This window comes from Nicotiana sylvestris, chromosome 1 (genome assembly GCF_000393655.2).
Source record: "Nicotiana sylvestris chromosome 1, ASM39365v2, whole genome shotgun sequence".
Classification (NCBI taxonomy): Eukaryota; Viridiplantae; Streptophyta; class Magnoliopsida; order Solanales; family Solanaceae; genus Nicotiana; species Nicotiana sylvestris.
Genome location: NC_091057.1, coordinates 13,509,207 through 13,534,763, shown reverse-complemented (window position 1 = coordinate 13,534,763; position 25,557 = coordinate 13,509,207). Strand labels below are relative to the sequence as shown.

The following is a 25,557-nucleotide window of genomic DNA, read 5'->3' as shown; positions in this document are numbered from 1 at the left end:
TAATTTCAGAAGAAAATCATATGAAATTTTCAGAGTGATTGTCCTAATGTTTATGCTTTGGTCAAATTCTTCAAGTACTGATCTAAGCGTATTTTAAGCAATCGGTTAAATGTTCTAACTAACTCAAATCTTGTGGTTTTTTTCGTTTGAATTAATTTTCTCCTTTTCTTCTTAAAAATAATATTAGAGTTTAAGTTCTATACATTAACGGCGCAAAAAATATAAACACAACCAGATCACTTACAAATTACAAATAAATCTCGATGCTACATAGTAGTGAAAATGATATACACCTTACTATACTAACAGTGTAAAAACGTTTTACATTGTCAATATATATAACTCTAATATATAAAATTAATATAGAACTATTTATTTTACTAGATATTTCAATAATTTGTTGTTTTGAGGCTAATTCAATACGAATCTCACGGCATGCTGTTATTAAGACTGAGTTTTCCTTTTCTTTCTCTGATAATTTGCTATATAATTCACTCTTAATTACCAAATTCTCACACCAACTTACTCATTCATTTCAACACCAAAAATAATGGCAATTCTTTCAGACTACACAGAAGGAGATAATCAAGCACAACAGTTAAAGCCTGTAGAAAATACACAAGAAAAAGAAGATGAAAATCAAGAAAAAACTCAGAAAGAATTAGACACTTCTTCTTGTTCTTTAGCTCCAAAAGAAGAAGAAGAAGAAGAAGAAAACAAGAAATTAAAGCCAAATAAATTTAATGGGCTTGATGTGGAGAATTATACATGGGGACAAACTCTTCAAGATGTTACTATTAATGTTTTTGTACCACCTGGTACAAAATCAAGATTCTTAGCTGTGGATATCAAGAACAATTTCATCAAAGTTGGTCTCAAGAATCAACCACCAATCGTTGAAGGTATGTAAAATAGTAGTTTGTAATATATTACAGAAGCGGATACAAGATTTAATATTTATTAAAATTTTAGTAATTTCTTTATATATATCTAAGTTACGTGTCAAAAATGACGGATTCAACTGAAATCGTAACTTTTTAACTAGATCTACCACTGAATACACATGAAGTGTGATTATCCCATGAGCTTGAAGTCTCTCTACATTCAAATACAATGAATTTAATTATAAATATAACTATTGGTTTTAAATTTAAATGAACATATCTATTTGAAAAATGGATCAGTAAAATACCGATCGAGGATTTAAATATGATTAGTTCAACATTTAACTTTTTGCCGCTAAAATTATTATACTTTTGAAATTTTGAGTTAAAATTCTTTTTTCTATATTTTAGTGATTTTTCAATATATAGATACAGTCAAACATCTGTACAACAACTTTTTTTTGTTCCAGATTTTTTGGTTGTTATAGTGAAGTACTGCTATAAAGAACATATATTATAACATAACTTGAAAATTGGTTCCAAAGAAACTTGGTTGTTGTATTGCGATGTTATAAAGAGTTCTGACCGTATTTCCTTTCCTCTTACTTTTTGTAATTCTATTTTCCTAACTAAGGTGAACTTCTGGAGCCTGTGAAAGCTGATGAATGTTTTTGGAGTTTAGAAGATCAAAAACAAGTGACAATTCTTATGACAAAAAGAAATCAATCTGATTGGTGGAAGAGTTTATTCAAAGGTGGACCTGAAATTGACACACAAAAAGCTGAGCCTGAGCCAAGTAGGCTATCAGAATTAGATTTGGAGACAAGATCAGCAGTGGAAAAAATGATGTTTGATCAAAAACAAAAGACATTGGGTAAACCAACTAGTGATGAGATTCAAAATCAAGATATGGTTAAGAAAATTATGGAAGAAAATCCTGAGATTGCTAAGCATTTTGCTAATTCATCTGCTAATGCCAATTGTAAAGGAGGGATGCCTAATGTTAGGATGATGCCAAGTGGCGGCATGCTCGGGATGCGTTAATTTTGCACGTGAACTTGATGAGTCGATCCACCTACACGTCTTGCTTTACTGTTGTATCGGGAGTTAGTCGCGTATTGTGTGACGTAATCGATTTGTTTCCGATCTTTAGTTAATCTTTTTCACGATTCAAAATAGATAATTTGATGAGTGAGTTATGTTTTTCCGAGTTTTAGTCGATTTGCTTCTTTTCAAGCTCATGGAATTCGAAATATATGTTCTCAACTGTTTAAACTCAATATTTGTTTTGATTGCTAAACAAGATATAGTCGCAATATGTGTGTTTCTGTGATTTATTTATATCTTTATGTCTATTTATTTGCAAATTAAAAGATGGCCTGGTAATTGAAACTTCATGAGTCGAACCTATAGATTATGCATTGAATGTTATAGTAGGAGTAGGTCATGCATTGCTTGATATAAATCGGATATTAAATTTGTTTCTTTCTTTAGTTGAATTGTTTTCACAACTCAATAGATAATAATTTGATATGTCAATAATTTTTATTTTTGTGTTTTAGTTCTTGTCTTGGAAATGGAATTATGTTTCCAACTGTAAGGAATCAATCTTCTTTAATTTTAGCCGTTGAAACAAGATATATAATCAAAATTCACAATTTATGGTTGTACGTAGAAATTTTCGCGAATAAAATATAAGTCTCAAACTTGTATAATCCAAGACATAATTACAATTCACAATTTATGGTTGTGCGTAGAAATTCTCGTGAATAAAATATAAGTCTCAAATTTGTAGAACTTTTATCTATGATGAACCCTGACTCTTCTTCTTAATGACTATTGCTATCGCTCTAGCTGATTTTTCTTATAGATGTGCAAATAATAATTTTCTAAAAAGCAACACATACTTATTACATATATAATAGGCTAACAATGCAATTAAAATATATAAGGTAAATATAATATTTGGGACGTAAAACTTAAAACAGCCACAATCTCACCCCCAAACTCAATTACTAAGTCAAATTGCGACAATAGATGGTTACTTTTGCATAATTTTATAGTATATGTTACTTACAGAAATAATCAAAGAAAGAGATAAGACTCACACCTGTGTTGTAGTTTAGGGGCCATTTATTACATGGGATAAGGTGGAATAAGGTAACGAATTAAATTTATACCATATTTGGTTAATGGTATAAATTTATACTAAGTATTTTGCTAATTCACCAGCTAATGCAAATGGTAAAGGAGGAACGCCCAATGTTAAGTTAGGATGATGCCAAGTGGCGGTATGCCGGGGTGCATTAATTTTACACGTGAACTTGATGAATTGATCCACCTATACGTCTTGTTTTACTGTTGTATCAGGAGTTAGTCGCGTATCGTTTGACGTAAAATATATAATGGATTTGTTTCCGATCTTTACAGCTTGTTTGGATGGTTATTCCACATTGTATCGTACTGTATTGGTATCCAAAATAATGTTTGTTTTGATTGTTTCATTAAAATTGATTGTATCGTATTGTTAAATCCATTGTTCCGGAACAATGAAAAGTCCCCTTTTTTTAAACAACCGATTTGGTATGGTGGGATTGTTTCCTATTTTTCTTTCCAATTATGCCCTAACTTATTACTCCACAATTTTATTTTACCCTTTACCCTTTTTTCTATTTTAACTCCAAATCTCCAACTTATAACCTACTTTGTTTTTTTCAGAACTTCTGCCGCCAACGTTAAAGGTGTTTTGCCGCCTTCTGTTTTATTTTTTCTCCTAATTTGCTTTTAACTCGATTCTAATTAGCTGTGCTCCTTTGTTTTGCCTTCTTCTGTCTCGCTCCTTTGTTATGCTTTCTTAACGTGTTTTGCCTTCTTCTATTTTATTTTTTAAAATTATTTTTATGCATAATTTTTGATAAATTTAATATTTAAACAATTGAGGGAACTTTAGTAAACTTATCAGTTACAGTACAATACGATAAAGTCAAACCAAACAGCAAAATATTATTTAATAATAACAAACAATACAATCTATCCAAACATTGTATTCATAAAAACGATACGATACAATACAATACAATACAATACACTATAAAACGATGTGAAACAATGTCCCAAACAGAGTGTTAGTTGATCTTTTTCACGATTCAATAGATAATTTGATGAGTTAGTTATGTTTTTCCGAGTTTTAGTTGTTTTGCTCCTTTTCAGGTTCATGGAATTGGAATTATATATGTTCTTAACTGTTAAAACTCAATATGTGTTATGATTGCTAAACAAGATATAGTCGCAATTGTTAGATGTAAAACGAATATTTAATTTGTATTTTCTTTAATTGAACCTTTTCACAGCTCGATCGATAATAATTTGATAAGTCAATAATTTTTGTTTTCGTGTTTTAGTTCTGGATTTGCTGCTTTTTAGTTTTAGGTCCTGGAAATAGAATTATGTTCCCAACTATTAAGAATCAATATTCTTTAACTTTAATCACTGAAACATGAGATAGTCACCATGTATCGTTGTGCGTATAAATTGAAAAACGAAATAAATAAATAATCGAAACTACAAAAAAAAAAAAAGGTAAAAAATTAATTTTGGTGCGATGGAGGGGGGGGGGGATAGCAGGACAGAAAAGGAAAAAAACTGAAATCTGAAAAAATCTTTTTGGAAAGAGGGAGCGGGAGAGGTCGTGTGGGAGAGAAGGGGGAGGGGGTTGGGGTTAGATGTGAGGGTATGTGTAACTTTTTTCCTCTAATTTCGGAAAAATATAATATCTAGGAAAATATTTTCCAAATTATTTTGTGCAACCAAATAGTGAAAAATGAGAAATTTTCCGTCGTACCAAACACACCCATAATGTCATTTTTTTCTAAGTCAATTACAAGTTAAATTGTAACAAAGATTGTTACTTGCGCAATATGCTAATTGCAAAACTAATCAAAGAAGCAGATAAGAATCACACCATGTGTTTGCAGTCAGCATTTGGACCAGTAAGTGCAGTAACAAAAATTTCGCAGCCACCAAAAATTAATTGAAAAAGAATTACTAGTATTAATAGCACAAAAAAGAAAAAAGGCAACATAGGGGTAATGAGGTAATTTCATCACATGAATCCTGCTCAGCCAGCTCCTGCGAATCTCTCTGCTCTTTCGGGTTTCGACCAGTAGTAAAAGAAATGCTTTTGACACAGCTGAACTACTAACTACACAACCCCCCACTCCCCTCTAAACCCCCCCCCCCCCAAAAAAAAAAAAAAACAAAACTCAAATCAAACCTGAAAATCCCAATTATCCATTTTTGTTCCCTTTAACTTTCACCATCAAAAAATTTTCCCCTTTATCTGTGTTTCTTCCCCAATTCAAGAAACCTATTATTGGTTTAAAGGTCAGTTTTTTATCACTCTTTTTGGTCTTATTTAGACATATATGCTATTGTTCTTCCTCAATTTAATATGGGTATCTGCTAAAAATTTGTAATATTTGGTATTTACTAAAAAGTTTTGATTTTGGGTATTTGCTCAAAAAGTTGTAATTTTTAGTATTTACTAAAAAGTTGTAAGTTTGGGTATTTGCTAAAAAGTTGTGATTTTGAGTATACCCTTTAGCTTTTCTTGGACAAATTCTTGGCCAATTTGAGTGGTGAATTTAACTTTTATATGGATTTGTGGTAAAGAGCTGTAATTTGGGGTTTTGGGTATTTAAGTTGTTGTGAATGTGATTTTTGAGCTTCTTAAAGTTTGTTGAATTGAGTGGTGGAGTTAGTTTTTATTTGATGATGCCACAACCAAGAAGAAAAAAGTGGACTGAGGCAGAAGAAAGAACTTTAATTGATAAGTATGGTGAGATGTTATGTGATGGGAGTTTAGCTAAGATGAAAACCAGGGAAAAGAAGTATAGACCTATTGCTTTACATGTAAATTCTGTGCACCATGTTCGTGATCCGATCACGTATCCATGGCAATGGACTTGGAAGGATGTGTCAACTAAAGTGCAGAATATGAGGCACCAGTATACATTAGTGAAGCAGAAGATTAAGAAGCCAAACTCTGGGGAGGATGAGTCGGGTGTTGGGGAGGAGTTTGATTGGATGGAGGGGTTAACTCATTGGTCGAACTTCTTGAGGTATAAGGAAGTGTTTGGGGATGTGAATACGCTTGTTTTCAGTTGTAGTGACTCCATGGCGGTTGTAGGAGACGGGATTGAAAATCGTGTGGGATTTGATGGGACTGGTAATGGTATCGGGATTGATCAATTCGGGCATCTAGGTCATGCTGGCGACGGTGATTTTGCCGGAGGTATTAATGGGGTGGATCATGGTGTTACCGGTATGGAGTTTGATTATGATGGGGAAGAAGGAGAGGGGAATTTCAATGGTAATATTAGGAGGAATAGTCATATGAAGGAAGATGTGGACGATGGATTTGTTTACGAAGATATCGAGGCAACTGGATCCGATACGAGAAAGAAGAAGAAGATGTTGAAAGGGGTAGAGAAGAGGGCATGGGGTTTTCTTGCAACGCAGTTGGCACACTTAAAGGAAATGGAAGCTCGGTTCGAGCAACGTGATGCTGAGAGAGAGCGGGAGAGGCAGAGGAGAGAACATCTTAGAACGGAACTTGAACAAGAACGTGAGAGAAAATGGGAGGAAAGAGAAAGAGAGAGGGAAGAAAGGGAGAAAACGATGGAGAAGTTGCAGAGACAGAGAATTCAAGAATGGGAAATAATGGAGAAGGAAAGTGAGGAGAGAGAGAGGAGGAGAAGAGAGGAACAACTTATATTTGAAAGAGAACGTGAAGAAAGAATGAACAAGAGGAGATTAGACTGGAAGAAGAGGATTGACGAGACGTTAGGTCAGCATCGCGCTGATATGAGCCAGATCCAGACTCGAATACTTCACGAACAACAAAATCTTACTAGTCAGCTGCTCGGAATTTTTTCTCAGTGGACTGGTCATCCAACCGGGATTTCTGATCACACAGGAGCTAACCATTATCTTTCACAAATGATACAAAACTTGCACCATGTGAATGGTATGGTTCATGGCGATGCAAGAGTTGAAGGAGATGCTCAAGAAGATCAATTTATTGTAGATGGATGAATAAAAGGATGTCTTTTATTATTTACATCGATCACCTGAAGAGGAAAGGTGCATTTAGCCTTGCAAGACATGAACAAGTGTAAAGGTCAGTAACTTGTAATTTGTATTATTTTATATTAGGTTCTGTTCAGAGCCTATGTATTTGAATAATGTTTCCTATATCGCCTTTTTAGTGTAGCCAGTATAGAATGTAGAGCTCTCAGCCTTTTAAGTTTTTATGTCGTCATTGTTCAATAAACATCTTTATATAATACCATAATTTTTGCAGTGATTTTTTGACCTTTTTGTTCTTCCATCAAGGTTCTAATTAACACCAAAAACAAGCGGGCTCCCCCCCCCCCCCAAACAATTTAACTGTTCATATCTGCTCTTTCTTGTTTCATATCCCAGCGTCCTTATAATCTTTATGAATGATAACATAACTAAACATGAGCAACAAAGGCCAGCTCAAATCTACAAAGAGATCTGTACTTCTCAACAACTTGACCATGTACCAAATGTTGCTAATCTAGAAGATTTATGCTTTTGAGGTTCAGGACGACACAATTACGTAATTCGCTCTTCATAAGAATCAGATGACTCAATCTAGCACGTTTATAACATTCTTGTCCAGTGAAAGTGCTAACAGTTCAATTATTATTGCCATCCTGATACATTTGATTATCATTAATTATTATCTTTGCCACAGTTTAGGACTCTTATAGAGATCGTAATACTACTTCCAGTTTGACCTTAGTCCTTTAAGTTTATATAAAGAATGTAAGTCCATAATAAGCTATTGGTCAAGTTTAGCTATCATCAATTGTTTTAGTTTTCTAAAATTGCTGGTTAAAGGCACACTTTGAAACCTTGAGTGGTTGTAGTACCACTTTCATTTTGACTTCCAATTTGTTAAGTTCCTTCGAAGAATATTAGTCGATATTGGGCTGTTGGTCATAGGGGTCATTGATGTTTTCATAGGGGTCATTTGATGTTTAAGTTTTGTAAAAATGCTTTTTAAGGGCACACCTTTACAACTTGTGCGATCGGATCTCTGGATTTGCTTTTTGATTGCAACATTATTTTAGTAGAACTAGATGAACATAATACTATCAAGTGAATTATGAAATAGTTAGAACAAAGACTCATCTCTGAGTGACAACTGAATGTCTACTACTATGAATGTTTTTTAAGGAAACATTTATACAGGTTTAGACCATTTTGCATCATCGTGTTCCATTACCCCAATTATTTAGCTGTCTTAAAACACCATTTGGTTATCTAAGGGTCAAGTTCACTAATGAACGAAGGGACATTGGAACATATGTCACCTTGTACAAGAACTTATTTATCACATCTTGTATGAAATCTCTGGATGTACTCCTTAGTTATCAACAAATGCCCCTTAGGCCAAAAAGATGTCAAAATATGAAAACTACAGTCAAGAGGCTGCTAAATGATAGATGCAAAGGCCAATTATGCCCCGAAAAATACTTTACCATACAAATGTCATTTCCCCTCTGACCCTCTCATGATGTTCTAGAAATCTAAAAAGGGGAATATTGATGACTGGTTAGAGTTCTGTTTACATTCATTTTTTTCTTTTATCTTTTCATTTGGAAACACTAACAACTATTTTGAGATAATCCTTAATTACCATATGAAGTACTACAAAAAACCTTTGTTGACATAGTGGGAGAACAAAGTCTGGTCTTGGACCAAGGTATACTGGTGAATGGTGATCGAGACTGGAATAGTTTAATCTTGACTTCTGTTGTCATCTTATGAGTTTATTCTGTTATCTCCGGTTACTATAAAAAAACTTACCAATGGATATCGCTTTGATATTCTCAAGCTGTGACAATCTATAGTTCCTACTCAAGAAACACTACTCTCTTATGCTATCAGCCACAATTATCAATTTGTTGTCCTCAAGATTCTTCATAGTGTAACAACCATAATGTATTAAAAGGATCAATGTAAATTACCGATAAAAAATCACTTTCCCTATCTATTACAGATACAACAAGAATTTAATCCCCCCCCCCCCAAAAAAAAAAGAAAAAAAGAAAAAAAGAGTGAAAGACATTGAAAACCAACTAGACAAAGTAACAAGTGAATCTCAATACAGGCAATGTCCTATATACACAAAATAAATGCTAGCCTGAAGCAACAAAAGTCCAACTCGTTTCCATATTATCTGTGTATATAATTCGAAGAAGCATGTCAATTTCGATATCAGTATCCACACTGTAAAATCTTTCTAAATTCAAAATAACAAAAAAGAATCATATCGAAATATCTTCCTAGTATAACATTGGCTTCAACCTGTCAAAAAACATCACCTCTTTCCAACGCTAAGCTTATACTCTCTTGATGATGCAGTTAAAGAACAATCTCCTAGTAGTTTTGCCTTCAAGCCTCAGCTGGAACTTTTGTGGTTTCATTTGTTGGCTTACAATCTGTGTCCGTTTTTGGAAGGAGAACAGGTATTGGTTTGGATGGATTGCTTCCCATGTCTTTGGTTTTATGAAGAAGAAAAGTACCACATAGGATAGTTACAAAACCACATAACTCTGTAATTATCTGTGTTGCATTTTGATGAACATAGTCCTGAATCCCAAAACAAATCACCAAAATTAGAGAAGTTTCAAAATTCGTTCTTCTTGAAAAGCAAGCTAACTTTCTTTTCTCTCAAATATCATTTCTTACCCTTATACAACAACAACAAACAACTCAGTATATTCCCATAAATTGGGTCTGGGGAGGGTAGTGTGTATGCAGACCTTACCCCTACCCTGGGGTAGAGAGGTTGTTTCCGATAGACCCTCGGCTCCATTTCTTACCCTTATAAAACAGTCAATTTGAAAAACATATTTATCCAGCTATCTGCATTATTTTTATTCTTGCAACTACAAACGTTTTATTTCCAGCAATATAATAACCCATTCATGATATCTCAAAGAAATGAAATTGATTAAAACTAAGAGTGCTGAATAGCCGTAACCACAAAACTGAATTTTGAATTACCTTAAACATTATCATACTTGCAACAATGGTCAGTGTTGTAAACATGACGTAGTATATAGGGGAAACCACTGCAGTATTGAATGTGTCAAGTGCCTGCAGAATACAATAGTCATGTCAACATTTATATCTTCCAAAAAACAAGTCGTCACTAATATAAAAGGGCAGCCCGGTGCACTGAGCTCTCACTATGCGCGGGGTTCGATGAAGAGCCGGACCACAAGGGTCTATTGTATGCAGCCTTACCCTGCATTTTTGCAAGAGGCTATTTCCACGGCTGGAACCCGTAACCTCCTAAACTCCCCTTTTAAGTTGTTCGTAATATGAGACAACATAAGTGGACATTGAGACGATTGATATTGTTTTAGGTATAGTAGGCCAAAATGGCTACTAGTTTAGGGTAAAATGAAAGATGAGAATTATGACTAAACTATCAAACCAAATGAATATATCAGAAAACAAGATAACCAATATCACTTGGGACTCTATAAAATTATTGGGGAATGGAACAGATACCTTGTTCAAATAGTTCAGCTGCAGAAGGCAAAAGATGAGAACAACCACTATGAAAAACCATGTCTCAAAATACTTGAATTGATTTTGTCCTCCAAATGTGAGCTTCATAGCCATTCCAATTGCTTTGACACCCATAACCTGAATAACCATAAGAAAACAGCCATGAGATAAGATGTATGAAATGTACACTGAGAACCATGGACTACTGTATATATCATAAAAGAGAACAACAGACCGTGAGAGAACCCGCTAGAGAACAAATTCCAATGTAGACAACCAAATGTGACTGCCCATAACGAGGCACAAACCGCACAATAAGGATAAGTACTAGAATCATAACTGTGAAAGCGTAGGCGAGGAACCCTGTCCTTCTCAAAAACCTTTTGGTTAGTTCCAATAAACAAAACATGTAGATATCCAAAGGAAGATAGCAAGTATCTGTTTTATAATTTGTGAATCCAACTGTCACTTCACTATTGCTATACTAAATCTTTAGCCATGTTAGTATGTTTACTTCAGGTTTGATGTGTTTTTCTTAGAGTCTTTTTATTCTTTTCATAAATTTATATGCCAGTAGTAAATATAGAGAACTTATAGTACTATAGACACTTTATTACTTTTGTTACATTTTATTATATATATATATATATATATATATATATATATTTATATATATTGGACAGAGATAGCCTAAATACAACGACATGAACATTGCGGATTCATATAGCCGACCCCAACTTGCTTGGGATTGAAACATAGTCGTTCTTGTTGTTGTAAACATAAGTTTAAGGATAATGGAAGAATGTAACTTAAGTGTACCTGGCTCTGTTGCTAGGAACCAGACATCCTTAACAGATTGAATACTCTTCTCTAGCGGTGCGTGTAAGACAATAGTGACAGAGCCAACCAAACAGAGGAGACAACCAACCATACCAAAGATATGTAACCTCTCCTTCAAAATAAAATGGGCTAACACTGCACTGCACATGAATGTTATATCAGTATTGAACCAATAATAGCTTCTTTGATTAACAATTCTAACCCCAATTATACTACATAATCACATACCTTACAATCATACTTAAAGCTCCTAGGGGTGTCACAAGTATTGCCGGGGCGTATGCGTAAGCAGCAAAGTTAGCTCCCTCTCCAATAATCACTATAAGAAATCAGAAGATTAGCGTCAAATATAATTAAAAAACTGCCTGTTCCTGAAATGTTTTAGAACTAGATATTATTGCGCTGATCACTTTCAAATTAGGAATTACTGCATTCCATCATCTTCATGCATATTCTCTAAGTCAAGGTCTTAGTAGAGGTTAATGTCATCGATACTTTCACCCTGTCCATAAGTTGCTTATTATATTTGACAAATGTCTAGTCTTTCTCATTCTATGATGATATACGGTACCTCTCTATAACAGCCTTGTTTGTTTCGATATTTTTGGGCTGCTATAGTAAAGTGTTGTTATAAAAGGGCATAACAGCCTTTTATAGTGAAGTGTTGTTATAGAGGACATATATTATAACATAACATAAACATCGGTTCTGAGAAAAACTTGGCTTTTATAGTGAATGGTTATTATATAGAGATGTTTTATATAGAGATACTGTCATAAATCTTAAGTACAGAATTAGCTATGAAATGCAAATGAATGCCTGGTGCGGACTTGCTTTTGCGGATAACATAAATGTTGAATCTCATTCTAACATCAGATATCAATTGTCTTAGCTATTGAGTGGCAATCAATCAAGAATTCTACAACTATATTGCTCAGACTCTTTGAAAATGTTGTCGGGTGCATGTCGAGTCCTCCAAAAGTAGTGTATTTTTTGAGGATCCGACACAGGTGCGACATCATTTTGGAGAGTCCGCGCAACATAGTTCTACAACATTCATTGAGGTCAAAAGAATAAGAATGTGCACTGCCCTAGGGTATCAAAAGTTCTGGTAGTGTTAGCACATTAGAAATTTTAATTTCTTAAGTTAGATATTGACCTGCATTGCAAATATATGACCACCTATTTTAGGTGCTTGCTCAAAGGACTTTGTGTTTTACAATATATGTAGGTTTTCTCAGACGACGAATATCATATGCTCAAGGACTCATACAACAATAACTACGCGTCAATTCCAAGAAAGTTGGGATCGGCTATATGCTCAAGAACTGTATAAAATAACAAAACTTTTGGGATGAGTTAGGTCTCTTACTAGATGACATTCCAGCCCACCAACAAGGTTCCAACAAGTAGGAGTGGCCTCCTGAACCTATTCAAAATTCAGCATAATTGGTAATTATATAACAGGATCAATTTGCCTAGCATCAATTGAAATCAATACATTTGCTTTACAAGAATATATGGTTTTATGCACAGGCAAAATCTCCTTTAGAAGCAATAACAGGAATTTTAGTTCATCAACTTTTAGCAGGTGTGTGTATATATGTGTGTGTGTTAACATTCAAACCTCTTGAAGCATGCTAAACTTGTCACAACACTGAAACTCATGCTAATCTACCCTTTGAGCATTAGCATGAAGGATGTTAAGAGGCGTAAAAAGGCTAGCTCGGTGCACGAAGCTCCTAGCTATGCTGAGGGAAAGGGGGGGCTGTAGAATGGTTGGACTATATTGCGCGGAGGGAGATGGGGGCCGTGGAACAATTGGACTATATTGAGTACCGTATATTTTTGCAAGAGGTTGTTTTCATAATCGGATGGGTAAGACATACTCTCTCTATTTATTTTTACTTGTCTAGTATTGTAAAAATAGATTTTCACTTTTACTTGTCACTTTTACACTGTGTTTGGATGGTTGTTTCCGGTTGTATTGTATTGTATTGTTACCTCACATACAATGTTCGTTTTGATTGTTTATATAAAACTGATTGTATCGTATTGTTTAATCCATTGTTCCGAAACAATGAAAAACCCCATTTTATGAAACAACCAAATCCGTGTGGTGGGATTGTTTCGTATTTTCCTTTCCAATTATGCCCACACTTATTATTCTATATTTCAATTTTACCCTTTACCCTATTATTTATATTATATTCACCATAATAAGTACTTTGTCTCATCTTGTTTCTGCCGTGCAAGTCAACAGACGGTATCGTCTCTTTCCAGTTTCCAACCAACTTTTTACAGGTTAGGTCTCTTTCCAACGACGGTATCTTCTCTTTCATCTATTTTCGTTGAGTGGAGTCGTTGTAGTCAATTCACTTTTGTAAACATATGAAATATAAATATCGACGGCTATGAATTATAGTATTATTTCTGTTGCATCATTGCTCTTATTACGTCACTTTCCTTACATTGAACTACTTTATGTATTTGTCTGCTTGTTATCACTTTCATATCATTATGTATTTGTATAATTTACATCACTTTCATATCGTTTTATGTTGAACTATTTCAGATTGCTAATGGGGTGTATTTGTCTGCTTGTTTTTTCTGTCAATTATTTGGTATTACTGATGTCACTTTGTTGAATCTTTTCAGTATTTTTTCTGGTTAGTTCATCTATGATATTGGTTAATGTATCTCACTTAATTTTATTATAGATGGCTGATCGGAATAATTAAAATAATAGACAGATATTGGAACAAGTGAGCTCTTTAGCTACATATGCTGCTTGCTTAGTAGCTATTTGGTTTTGGACTTATGTAAATTGAAAATGACCGACGTACGATCACACATGATATACGACTGGAAAGTGAACAAGTTAGACATGAATTATTGAGTTATTTATTCTCAACTGAACTTTGTCGTAATATTATTAGAATGACCCCTTTAGCTTTTACCGATTTATGTGAGATGTTAGTTAGAGAGGGTGATCTTAGACCAACACTTCAAGCTACAGTTGAAGAGCAAGTTGCAAAAACACTTTACCTGTTAACGCATAATACGACAAATCGCGAGTTAGCTTTTATCTTTCGACGATCTGGGGAGTCGGTTAGTCGTCATTTTCATATTGTCCTACGAGCGATCTTGGGGTTATATGAAAAATTTATTAAACAACCTGATGGCTCTCAAGTTCCTTCTAAAATTGCCAACAACCCAAGATTCTACCCATATTTTAAGGTGAACACAAATACAATTTTATTGAACTTTTAGCTAAATTCAAGGTTGATTGCATATAATTTATTATAATAATGTCAGGATTGTATTGGTGCAATTGATGGAACACATATACGTGTTAAAGTTTCACAACGTGTGGAACACATATACGTGTGGAAGAAAAGATTATCCAACACAAAATGTATTGGTTGCATGCACATTTGATTTAAAATTCACATATGTGTTAGCTGGTTGGGAAGGGACGGCATCTGATTCAAGAATCATGAAAGAAGCGTTAAATAGACAAGACCCGCTAAAACTTCCAGAAGGTTAATATTTTATATATTTATATAGAGAAAGTTAGATGTGATGAATAAATAATTAAAGCTTTTACTTTTTATCTTTAGGAAAATACTACCTTGTTGATGCTGGATTGATGTTGAGAAGTGGACTTATTACGCCTTATCGTGGGGAGCGATATCACTTGAAAGAGTATTCAAGAAATCCACCTCGAAATCCTCGTGAATTATTTAATCTGCGACACGCATCTTTGCGTAATGCTATTGAACAAGCTTTGGAGTTCTTAAAAAGAGATTTCCTATAATTTCTAGTTCAACTGAACCGTCATATGGTGTTGAAACCCAAAAGCTTATTATTTTTTCATGTTGTATTTTGCACAACTACTTAAGAGGTGCAGATCCAAATGATGAGTTACTTGCACAAGTTGATGCGGAATAATGATGTGCATGAAGAACCACCAAATCCTAGGGAAAATAGTGAAGAGTTTAGAAAGGGGGAGTTGATTAGAGATGACATAGCAGCTGACATGTGGGCTAATTATCAAGTTTAATCTTCTAGGAGAAAAAAAGTCAACAAATTTTTTCGTGTTGATTTATTTGATGTTGTTTGAAATTAATTTCGGCTATTGTTTAAATAAAATTATTATGTACTATGCATTTATTTTATTTCATTTGGGCATTTATTTTATTTTACGTCTGCTTAATTTTTCATTAAGTCTTGTGAATCTCTCTTAATTATGTAGTTATCAATATGCCGAAAAAGTCAAAGGCATCCTCAAGCGACACAAATCTTTCAGATAACACTGTTTGTATTTGGTCAAATGTTATGGATGATGCCTTAATTGATGCATTCTATCATGAGCACACACTTAGAAACTGGGTTGGTGGAACTTTTACTGCACACGCGATTGATAATATAGTGAAAGAGATGCAATCAAAATTTCCAGATAAAGTTTTTAAGAAGGAGAGAGTTCACAACCGAATGAGAAATATTAAAACAAAATTTAGCAAGTGTTATGACACCTTTCAAAATGGGATGAGCGGGTTTGCATGGGATTCCAACACAAATATGTGGAATGCTGAATCTGAAGTATGGGATCAATTGATACAGGTACATTAATTTTTAGCAGTTTTGTTCTTTCGCATAATCCACGATGATAACTTCAATTCTTGTATTATCATTAACAAATTGGATTCTGATCTATGTTTATGCAATAAAACATGTTTATTTTGGGGTGGTGCGTGGGAGGTAGGGATACTCTCATATCATTCTATAAGTTGCTAATAGAAAAGATGGATATATCCTCAAAAGATAATATATGGTCAGCTTAACTGTTTTATCAAGATATAGAGGATAAATGCATTGTGTTCATGCTCAACTACTAGTCGAGAAGATGTGCTTGCTCTGTTTGAAATGTACAAGAATGAGACTATTCTAAATAGTTATGGAAAAATCCTTGTTAGGTATCCAGTCTCATTTTTTGCATTATTATATTGTGATAAGCTAATTGAGCTATATGGAAGGGATAGAGCTACCGGAAAGCAAGCTGAGACTGGAGCAGATATGGTAAAAAGGGGTGTTTGTAATAATTTGAGAAAATCACGTGATAGTCCATTGACTATTGATGAGGTAGATGAATTAATTTCCATGAATGCTGCCTCTTGGAAAATATCGAGGAACATGGACAACATGAGCAATATCAATCAACTCAGGAAGCACGTAAATCTAATGCATATTCAGAGGTACTGACTTCTAGCAGGAATAAAAAATCTAAACATGATCATCTTGAAGGCATGACTGATATGTTGAGAGGTGTGATGAATAATTTGGCTAATGCAATTAATCGCCTTTCAACTATGCCACCTATTCCTAAGAGTGAGATATGGCAAATGGTACAAGTGTTGGATTTAGAGCCTAGTATGCACATGAAAGCTTATATATTTCTTTGCAAATATGCAGACTTGTGCCGCACACTGATTGAGTGTCCATTGGAAGACCACAAATTTCTTTTACTAACCTTGATGTCGTCACCTGGCAATTGAGTTTCTCTAAATATTTTTTGTGCTTTAGCTATTGAGGATTTTATAGACTTTGACTAGATCGATATGAATTTTATATGTCATGTTGCTAGAAATTTTTATTACATTATGCACTTTAAGTTTGGAATTATATTGTAATGAAACCAATAAATTTAACAGAAACTCAAAATATAGAGATTAAATGATGCAAAAAGATAAAAATAAAAAAATAACTAGTGAATAACGGAAAAAAGAGAGTAAAACCTGCTCGTTTTCCATTTGCACCAGCCTTCTTTAGACCTTGCTTCTTAATAACAAAGCTAGACCCAATAAAAATACTGGATGATATAGCTAATATAACTCCATGCACATTATCAGATATTCCTTCCATTTTTAAAAAAAAAATGGAGAGGAATAATCACATAAAAAGTACTCTTTATATTCAAAAGCCAATTCTTTAACGCAAATGAAAACCCTGCATTAAACATGAAACAATACAAAAAATTTATCAATTACGTACAAGAAAAATAATTTCATAGCAAAAAAAAAAAAAAAAAAACTCGAACCTTTTTCTTGGCTTTTGTTTGCATGAGAAAAAACGTTGATAAATATCCAAACCACCAATATTTATCCAGAAAATATATATTTTGGTTGCTTTAATAAAGCGTCAATTTTTATTTTTTTTTAGTGATTTTCAATATTTCTCTGACCAGCTTGGTTTTTTTTTTCTTTTTTCCTTTTTTTTTTTTTGGTTTCTCTCTTTCTCTCTCCCTCTCTCTGCAGAAAATTTCTGCAGAAAGTTGCAGAAATGAGAAGAGAAAGAGAGGGAAGAGAGAAAGGAGGAAATGAATATTTTGGTGGTATTTTTTGGTTTAGAGAGAAACAAAGTCCGTTAAACTTTGTAATTTAGAAAAAATAAATCACTTCAAATTACGTTAGCCACTTCTTTTTTCTCCCATAATTTCCCCGCCTTTTTTGCATGTATATTTTGCCACCTTCAATTTTAATACTCGGGACCGAGCGCTTTAAAGAAATAATGTAATACTCATCGTAAATCAACTCATGAAATTATTATTATAGTATGAAAATGTATAAACAGTAGTAATATGAGTGAAAAATATCCAAAAAGTTACTAATTTGTTATAGCCCAAAAAGAAAGACCAGGGGCACTTTTATTCGCGTCGGATTTTCCAAAGATAGTGCATTCAATTTTTGAAGGGTCTGATACTGATGTGATAATATTTTTGGAAAGTCCACGCAACATAGATCCAATGCAAAGCTGCAAAAATGATGTTCTAGTTCATTAATACTCCTTTGTTTAGAACAATGGTCTCTAATTATTGATTTTGTGCTTGTATTTACTGGGGGGAAAAAACTAACTTATGTAGTTTATATGTACAATTTTTTTCTTTTTTTTTTAATCTTCAACGGGTCCCATAACGGAATTATACCAACTGAGATTTTCTTTAAATGCTTGTACCAAAAATTTCGTTCAATCAATCAACAAACGCCTAAATTTCAAATTAGTTTAGCTCGACCATTAGAATGAGAATGCTGGTAAGCTTAAATATAATTAATTTTGTTTACTCCATTAACAGCTTGTTTGGATGGTTGTTACACATCGTTTCATAATGTATTGTATTGTACGGTATCGTTTGATGAATACAATGTTTGGATAGACAGTATCGTTTGCCGTTGTTTTATGAGATCGATATCATGCATCGGCAATATGAAGAATAAATTTGCAGTATTATAAAGAAAAATTATGATACATGGTAAATTTATTATATAAAAAAGTAGGGTAAATGATAAAATAAAATTATTTAATAATAGTGAAGGTTGAGATGAGAGAAAAGGACAAGATAATGATGCAATCACAGCAAATCCGTCGTTACATAAAGTGACACATTTCGCCGTTACGTAACGACTGATTTAATGATATGATACAATAAAATTTAAATAACAACCAAAATATACATCATATTTAAAGTATCAATAGAATATAATACAATGAGTAATGACCATCCAAACAAGCGGTAAATCAAAGACTACTCAACTAGCTATCATATATAAATAACAAAAGTTTAGCAAATTTATTCAAAACGAAAAATTAGTTGAAAAAAAGAAGACTAAAAACAAGTACACAACAATAATGTACCTTCTATGTTCAGGTCCTTCAAAAATATTGTCAGGTGTGTATAGTTATATATTTTCGGAGGGTTCGAAATGAATGTTATGGCGATACTTTTGGAGGATCCGAGGAGCCTAGTGTACATACAAATGTGAAAGATAATCTCTCAACTTCTGTTCCTCCGTATATGAAAAGTTTTCCATTTTGACTTCCTTCAATTTATTTTTTTGCCTCCCACGTGTCAAAAGTAGAGATGCACAACAAATTTTCTCATCTTCAAATACATCATCATATATAAACTTGAGGGTACTCTTTAAATTATACCGCACAAAAGATAGGGTTTTCAGTTGAGGACAAATCCAAAGCAAACTATCAAGAACGTCCACAACTGAGTAAATATGATCATTTATAGCCTCAAATTCTTTATGCAAGCCATAAAGTGGACGAACCAAATTTCTTCTCATCTCCGTTGGTATAATTATCGCCTTTTGGTTGTCGCACTCTAAGGGGTCGTTTGGTTGGAATATGATTTATACCGGTATAACTTATATTGGGATAAGTAATGTTGGGATTAGTTATGTTGAGATTGTTGTTTATTCATTATTTGGTATGTTGTATTAAGAATGTCAATTGCATAATTTCTAAGAAGAAGGTATAAGTTATACCGGTGCTAATTACCCCACCTTCTATAAGGTATAAGTTATCTCGATGTTAAAATTAACACCGGGATAACTTATACCTGATTTGCTAACCAAACAAAGTATTAAGGTGGTATTATATTTTTATACCACCCTTATACCTTCTTATACCTCATGCCAAATAATCATAAAGTGAATAATAGCCTTGTTGAAATTACCAAGAAATTTCACGAGCTTAGAGTACCAATGAATATTAAATGATGTACTTTCTCCTAGAAAGAATTTGAGTTCAACTTTTAGCAAAACTGAAGCATTCAGTTTCAGTGTTGGAAATTGACCAACATAACAAGAACTAGTGTATAAGAAGCTTGTTAAATTAGGAGTATTTAGTTCAACATCTATAATATTATTGCACCACTTTACTACAAGACACTCGAGCCGATCACTTGAGATCTTCATTTTCTTCAATTCTGTGCAACCAAATAAGTTCAAGGGACATTTGCATCTATACCAGCTTTTTGTGTCACATTTTAATTTGTGTCTGCTTTGCAAAAAAAATTGCAAGCGTACCCGTTTTTTCGCATAACTTCATGCATACGGGGCTGAAGTAGCAAAGACAATCACGCAAAACTTCAGCATTTTAGTAGCCGGGCCTGAAGTTCAGCTCTAGAGCTGAAGTTTTTGTGTTGTAACTGAGAAACTTCAGCTCTAGAGCTGAAGTTTCCAGTTACAACACAAAAACTTCACCTCCAGAGTTGAATTTTTTTTACCACCTATTAATATTACATACTAGAGCTGAAGTTTTTGTGTTGTAACTGGGAAACTTCAGCTCTAGAGCTGAAGTTTTTTACCACCTATTTATATTACATACTAGAGCTGAAGTTTTTTACCACCTATTTATATTACATACTAGAGCTGAAGTTTTTTAACCACCTATTAATATTACATACTAGAGCTGAAGTTTCTAGTTATAACACAAAAACTTCAGCTCTAGAGCTAAAGTTTTTGTGTTGTAACTGAGAAACTTCAGCTCTAGAGCTGAAGTTTTTTTACCACCTATTAATATTACATACAGTTGCTCGTCTTGTATTAGCTAGGCAGGTATAAATATTTTTAAATTAATTAAAAACGTGAAAGGCACAAGAAAAAAACAAAGGTCAGAGAGGGATATATACATGTATCATCTGGGGGATTGGTTTAGTGGGTAGAAAACAGAAGAGAGAGCTAGAGCAGTCATTCCAATTCTCGAAGGGAAAAAAGAAAAGCTAAAAATAAAGTAAGAACATGAAAGGGTAGCTTTTGCACAGCTTGTGATGTTGTTTTTGCACATCTTGTGGTGAGGTACTGAAGCAGAGAAGAAAGGGAGCTGCAGTTGTTTAAAAAGTGGGTACAAATTAAAAGGTTTAAAAAAATGGGTATATGTTAAATGGGGGCGACCAGATAGGACGCCCCGTGCAATTTTTACTAAGTTCAAGGCTTCAAGATTGGGTAGATTTGCAAAAATGTCCACTAGCAATTTTGCAGTGATGGCCACATAAGAGAAATACAAACTTTTCAAGGCTTTGCAAGCAGTTATCCAATTAGAAACCAAATATTGTTCATAATGTGAAGATTTTCAAGATTAGGTGCTACAGTATCAAGCATCTTGGTTTCAAGAGGTAAACTCAACCAAACCCTCTTCAATTTGGTTAAATTATTTCCCGCAATTTGTAAACTGGCTAGTCCTTGACAATCACTTAAAGTTAAATCCTCTAAGCAACTGCAGCTTGTACATAAAGCTCGAATAAAGTGCTCGTCCAACAATGTATGACAGAGTTGTAATCTTTGCAAAGATGACCACTTTATGTCACATTCATAGGGCAATTGAAGCTTAAATTCACATAGGAATGGCAACGGGCAGGTCAGGTCAGATATGGTTCGGGTCGAAAATGGGTAATGAAAAAACGGATTAATTATCCGACCCGACCCATATTTTATACGGATAGAAAAAGGATTAACCGGCTGATAATATGGGTCCATAACTTCTTGCATATGATCACTTTTGAGAGAATTCTTAGTCACCCTAACTTGAGGAACTCCCATTTTGAAGCTTTTACGAATGTAAAAGTTAGACCCAATTGTTATCCATGGTTACTCATTAGTTATCCATTTTCTAAATGGATAATATGGTTCTTATCCATATTTGACCCGTTCTTAAAAAGTTCGTTATCCAACCCATCTTTTAGATGCTACGAGTGTAATCCAGGCGGGTAACAGTAGCAATAGACCATAACATCAGCAAAATAACAAGACAAACCAAGTGTAATCCCATGAGTGATAGTATGGGAGGGTAATGTGTACACAGATTTTACCCCTGTCTTGAGAAGATAGAACAAAGGCGAAAGCAACATTGAAAGTTCTTGGGTACTGAATTGGCAACCGAACTCATAGCTCGTTAGTTACTGGGTTCACAATTAAGTATTTATACATATTTAATAAATTTTTTAATACAAATACAATCTCTAGGTAAAAAGTTACTGGATTCGTCCAAATCCGTATGTAACACTCTCCCTCCGCCCCCGAGATAGAGATGTTGTTTCCGATAGACCCTTGACACAAAAAAAGATGCAAAAAGAAGCAGTAGCAATAGACCATAACATCAACAAAATAACAAGGAAGATCAAAGCAAAAGATACTTACATTAACATGCATTTAATGAAATTTAGGAAGAATTTATTAGGCAAGAACTATACAAGTAGAATTCTTTCCTTTTTTAAATCTGGAAAATATTGCATATTTTTGTTCTTCTTTTAAAGTTCTATATAGTATCATATATAGGCATAAAACCCTAATTACATTGTGACTAGAACAACAACAACAACAACAACAACCCAGTATAATCCCACTTAGTGGGATCTGGGGAGGGTAGTGTGTACGCAGACCTTACCCCTACCCTGAGGTAGAGAGGCTGTTTCCAAATAGACCCCCGACATCCTTCCCTCCAAGAACTTCCCACCTTGCTCTTGGGGAGACTCGAACTCACAACCTCTTGGTTGGAAGTGGAGGTTGCTTACCATCAGAGCAACCCCTCTTGTCTACATAGTGACTAGAACGAAAAAAAGAAAAAGATTAACCTGTTGAAGACAAAAATATTCGATTCTATTAAATTCTTCTTAGTTGATGTGTTTGTTACACTTCACAAACTAAAATTCTTAATGATATAATCAATTGATAAGTCAATAATTTTATAGGACTATAAAGCTAAAAAATCTAGCCAAATCCAACTAACTTAAGATTATTAGGATTATTATATGCTAATTCATGTGGATTGGGACTCTTGTATTTAAAATGAGAGGAATATATACAAAGGAGTATGGATTCTTTCACTCGAAATAATATATCTAATAAGCAAACACAAATTATTTATTTTAAAATTACGTTTATCATCAAACAACGGTAGATAAAACAATCGAGAAAAGTACTTAACAATTTTAAAAGATATAAAAATGAAAATTGACCCCATGATAAGTTGTAGTTTGGGTTTGACTATTTAATAAAAATCTATTGAATAGATAATATTGTAAGGTCATATGCTCATCTTAAAAGTGATGACATACGCATCCTTTATATATATTCATCTTATTTTATATAGTAGATATAAACGTAGTAATCCTCTAGAGTTTAGTTCCTATTAATACTTTCCTCTGTTAAGTCCAATAAATACTTGAGGTTAGGGGTACAAAGAAAACCGATAAACCGCATCAAACTGATAATTCGAATCAAACTGGAAAAAAAAATCCGATTGTGGTTTGGTATTGGAAAAAAAATCCGACCATAATTGGTTTGGTTTTAACTAAAAAAAGTCAAACCGAAACCAAACCGAACCGATAGTAAATTTATACAATTTTTAAAAATATTTTATACATATAAATATTTATTGTAATTTAATTTATAAATATTTTTAAAACTTTTTCACAGTTTTATCTTTTAACGTATTATTTCAGATTTGGACTTACCATTCTTGAATGGTAAATAAATTTAATTAGCACATAAATGTAGTAACTCAAACAAAGTTCAAATCAATAATAATGGTAACAAAAGAAATTCGATTCAACACTAAGAATGAATATAGCATTGGATATCTATTTAGTATTACATTGGTTTATAACGAAAGTATAACTTAATTTATGTTTTCTTTAATGCTTAGTTATGTAATTACTAGTACTTATTAGTTGTACTTATTTTAGCATGACCTATTTAACTATATTTGCTTGCAATTTTATTATCTTTATGATGGAATATTTTAGTATAATGTTATGACTTATCTCATATTATTGTGTTATTTTTTTGGAGAAAAACATTATATAGTTGTATTTTACTAGGATTAAAGAAATATTTGAAGCACAAGTTACATATTTTGTGCTATGAAGACTTTACCGGAAAAAAATCCAAAAACCCGAGAAAATCCGAGATTGAAAAACCCGACTTTGTTGGTTTGGTTTGGTTTATAGATTTAAAAATCCGACACCATTGGTTTAGTTTGGTAATTAAAAAAGTTGAACCAATCCGGGCTATGTACACCCCTACTCATTTCATAATTTGTATGCATCACATAAGAATTTCAGTTTGTGAAGTGTAGCAAACACATCAACTGAGGAGAATTTTATAGAGTCGAATATTCTTGTCTTCAACAGGTAAATCTTTTTCTCTTTTTCGTTTTAATCTAGTCATTATATAACAGGTAAATTTCTTAATATTCTGAATATTGCATGTATGCTATATTTACAGCAATATTTAAACAAAAGGAAAGAATTCTACTTGCGCAGTTCGGCCTAATAAATACTCCAAAAAACAAAAACAAAAAAAAATCTTTAAATGCATGTTGATTGTTAGTTACTATTTACCAGATTACTAGTTAGTAGAGTATTTATTAAGTAAGAGATTTACTTAAAATTACCTAATAAATGATCCGATTCTTCCGTTCGTGCGTATAATTAAACTCTTTATACTTTTCAGTACAGTCCAATCTCTCTATAACAATCTTGTTTGTTTGAATATTTTTTTGCTGCTATAATGAAGTGTTGCTAAAAATAATATATATTATAACATATATTAAAAATTGGTTCTAAAGAAAGCTTGATGGTTATAGTAAAGTGTTGTTATAGAGATGGTCGTCATAGAGAAGTTTGACAGTATATCTCTGTATTCCGTGGCAGACTGAGAGGTGGCCATAAAATATAACTATTCTCTGTCACAAGTATGGATATTTGAATTAAAATTGTGTTTGGATATGAATATAGTTTTGGATTGTTTTTAAACTTTTGTGAGTGATCTGAGTGAAAATTTTAAAAAATAATATTTTGGGGTTTTTCAAATTTTCGAAAAATTCCAAAATACATCTTTAAGTGAAAATTAAATTTTTTTATTGCCAAATTTCGAAAAAAAAAAAGTGATAATTTTTCGAGAAAAGGTAAAAAAAATTAATAATAATGGCCAAACGGGAAAACTGAAAGCTTCGATTTTGCTAAAAGTTGAACTCAGCTTATTCCCGGGAAAAGTTACACTTTATAATTGGTTTCCTAAGCTCGTGAAATTTCTCAAAAACTTCAATCAGACGAAGTCTATTGTCATAAGATATGACAATGAAAAGGTGATAATTATACTAGAATACCTGAGACATTACTTAGTTCCTCTGGTCTATGGTACTGATTTCATGCATATTATTAAGATTAATAGATAGCCTAAAATAGCTTAGTAGCTAAATTAGGAACTTGAGTGGTTAGTTAGTTAGGTTGTTAGTGGGGTTGGTTGACAGCTGGATATGGACTATCTAATTAGTTAGTCATTAGGCTTAATTATAAATAGAGTTATACAGTAGTTCGTTATTAATAATACAACAGTAATTTCTCTCTTAACTCACTCTCTACGCCTCC

General features: G+C 33.2%; 3 protein-coding genes across 9 annotated transcripts; 2 read left to right on the top strand and 1 right to left on the bottom strand.

Moving 5' to 3' along the window:
- Positions 1-505: 505 nt before the first annotated feature.
- On the top strand, positions 506-2,164 carry LOC104244497 (protein BOBBER 1-like). Its single transcript, XM_009799934.2, has 2 exons — positions 506-902; positions 1,519-2,164. The coding sequence occupies exons 1-2, from the start codon at positions 551-553 to the stop codon at positions 1,926-1,928; spliced, it is 762 nt and encodes a 253-aa protein (XP_009798236.1). The 5' UTR covers positions 506-550; the 3' UTR covers positions 1,929-2,164.
- A 2,956-nt stretch (positions 2,165-5,120) lies between these two features.
- Positions 5,121-15,497, top strand: LOC104244494 (RNA-binding motif protein 25-like). Of its 6 annotated transcripts, XM_070166926.1 has the most exons (4): positions 5,121-7,065; positions 12,574-12,794; positions 12,879-12,933; positions 13,035-13,405. In XM_070166926.1, exon 1 carries the CDS (start codon positions 5,655-5,657, stop codon positions 6,978-6,980), a length of 1,326 nt encoding a protein of 441 aa, XP_070023027.1. In that variant the 5' UTR covers positions 5,121-5,654; the 3' UTR covers positions 6,981-7,065; positions 12,574-12,794; positions 12,879-12,933; positions 13,035-13,405. The 6 variants fall into 6 exon arrangements, with proteins under 6 accessions (XP_070023027.1, XP_070023060.1, XP_070022921.1 ...); XM_070166959.1 differs by lacking the exons at positions 12,879-12,933; positions 13,035-13,405 and adding an exon at positions 14,966-15,497; XM_070166820.1 differs by adding an exon at positions 14,966-15,497 and having other exon boundaries at positions 12,574-13,220.
- On the bottom strand, positions 9,131-17,746 carry LOC104244495 (probable magnesium transporter NIPA2). Of its 2 annotated transcripts, XR_715511.2 has the most exons (10): positions 17,443-17,746; positions 17,141-17,351; positions 12,715-12,771; positions 11,571-11,661; positions 11,322-11,482; positions 10,738-10,865; positions 10,503-10,640; positions 9,990-10,082; positions 9,305-9,572; positions 9,131-9,159 (listed from the first exon to the last, which is right to left on the bottom strand). XR_715511.2 is itself a non-coding variant. In XM_009799933.2 (9 exons), exons 2-9 carry the CDS (start codon positions 17,265-17,267, stop codon positions 9,375-9,377), a joined length of 993 nt encoding a protein of 330 aa, XP_009798235.1. In that variant the 5' UTR covers positions 17,268-17,351; positions 17,443-17,746; the 3' UTR covers positions 9,131-9,374. The 2 variants fall into 2 exon arrangements, 1 of the variants encoding a protein (XP_009798235.1); XM_009799933.2 differs by having other exon boundaries at positions 9,131-9,572.
- Between the last annotated feature and the right edge of the window lie 7,811 nt (positions 17,747-25,557).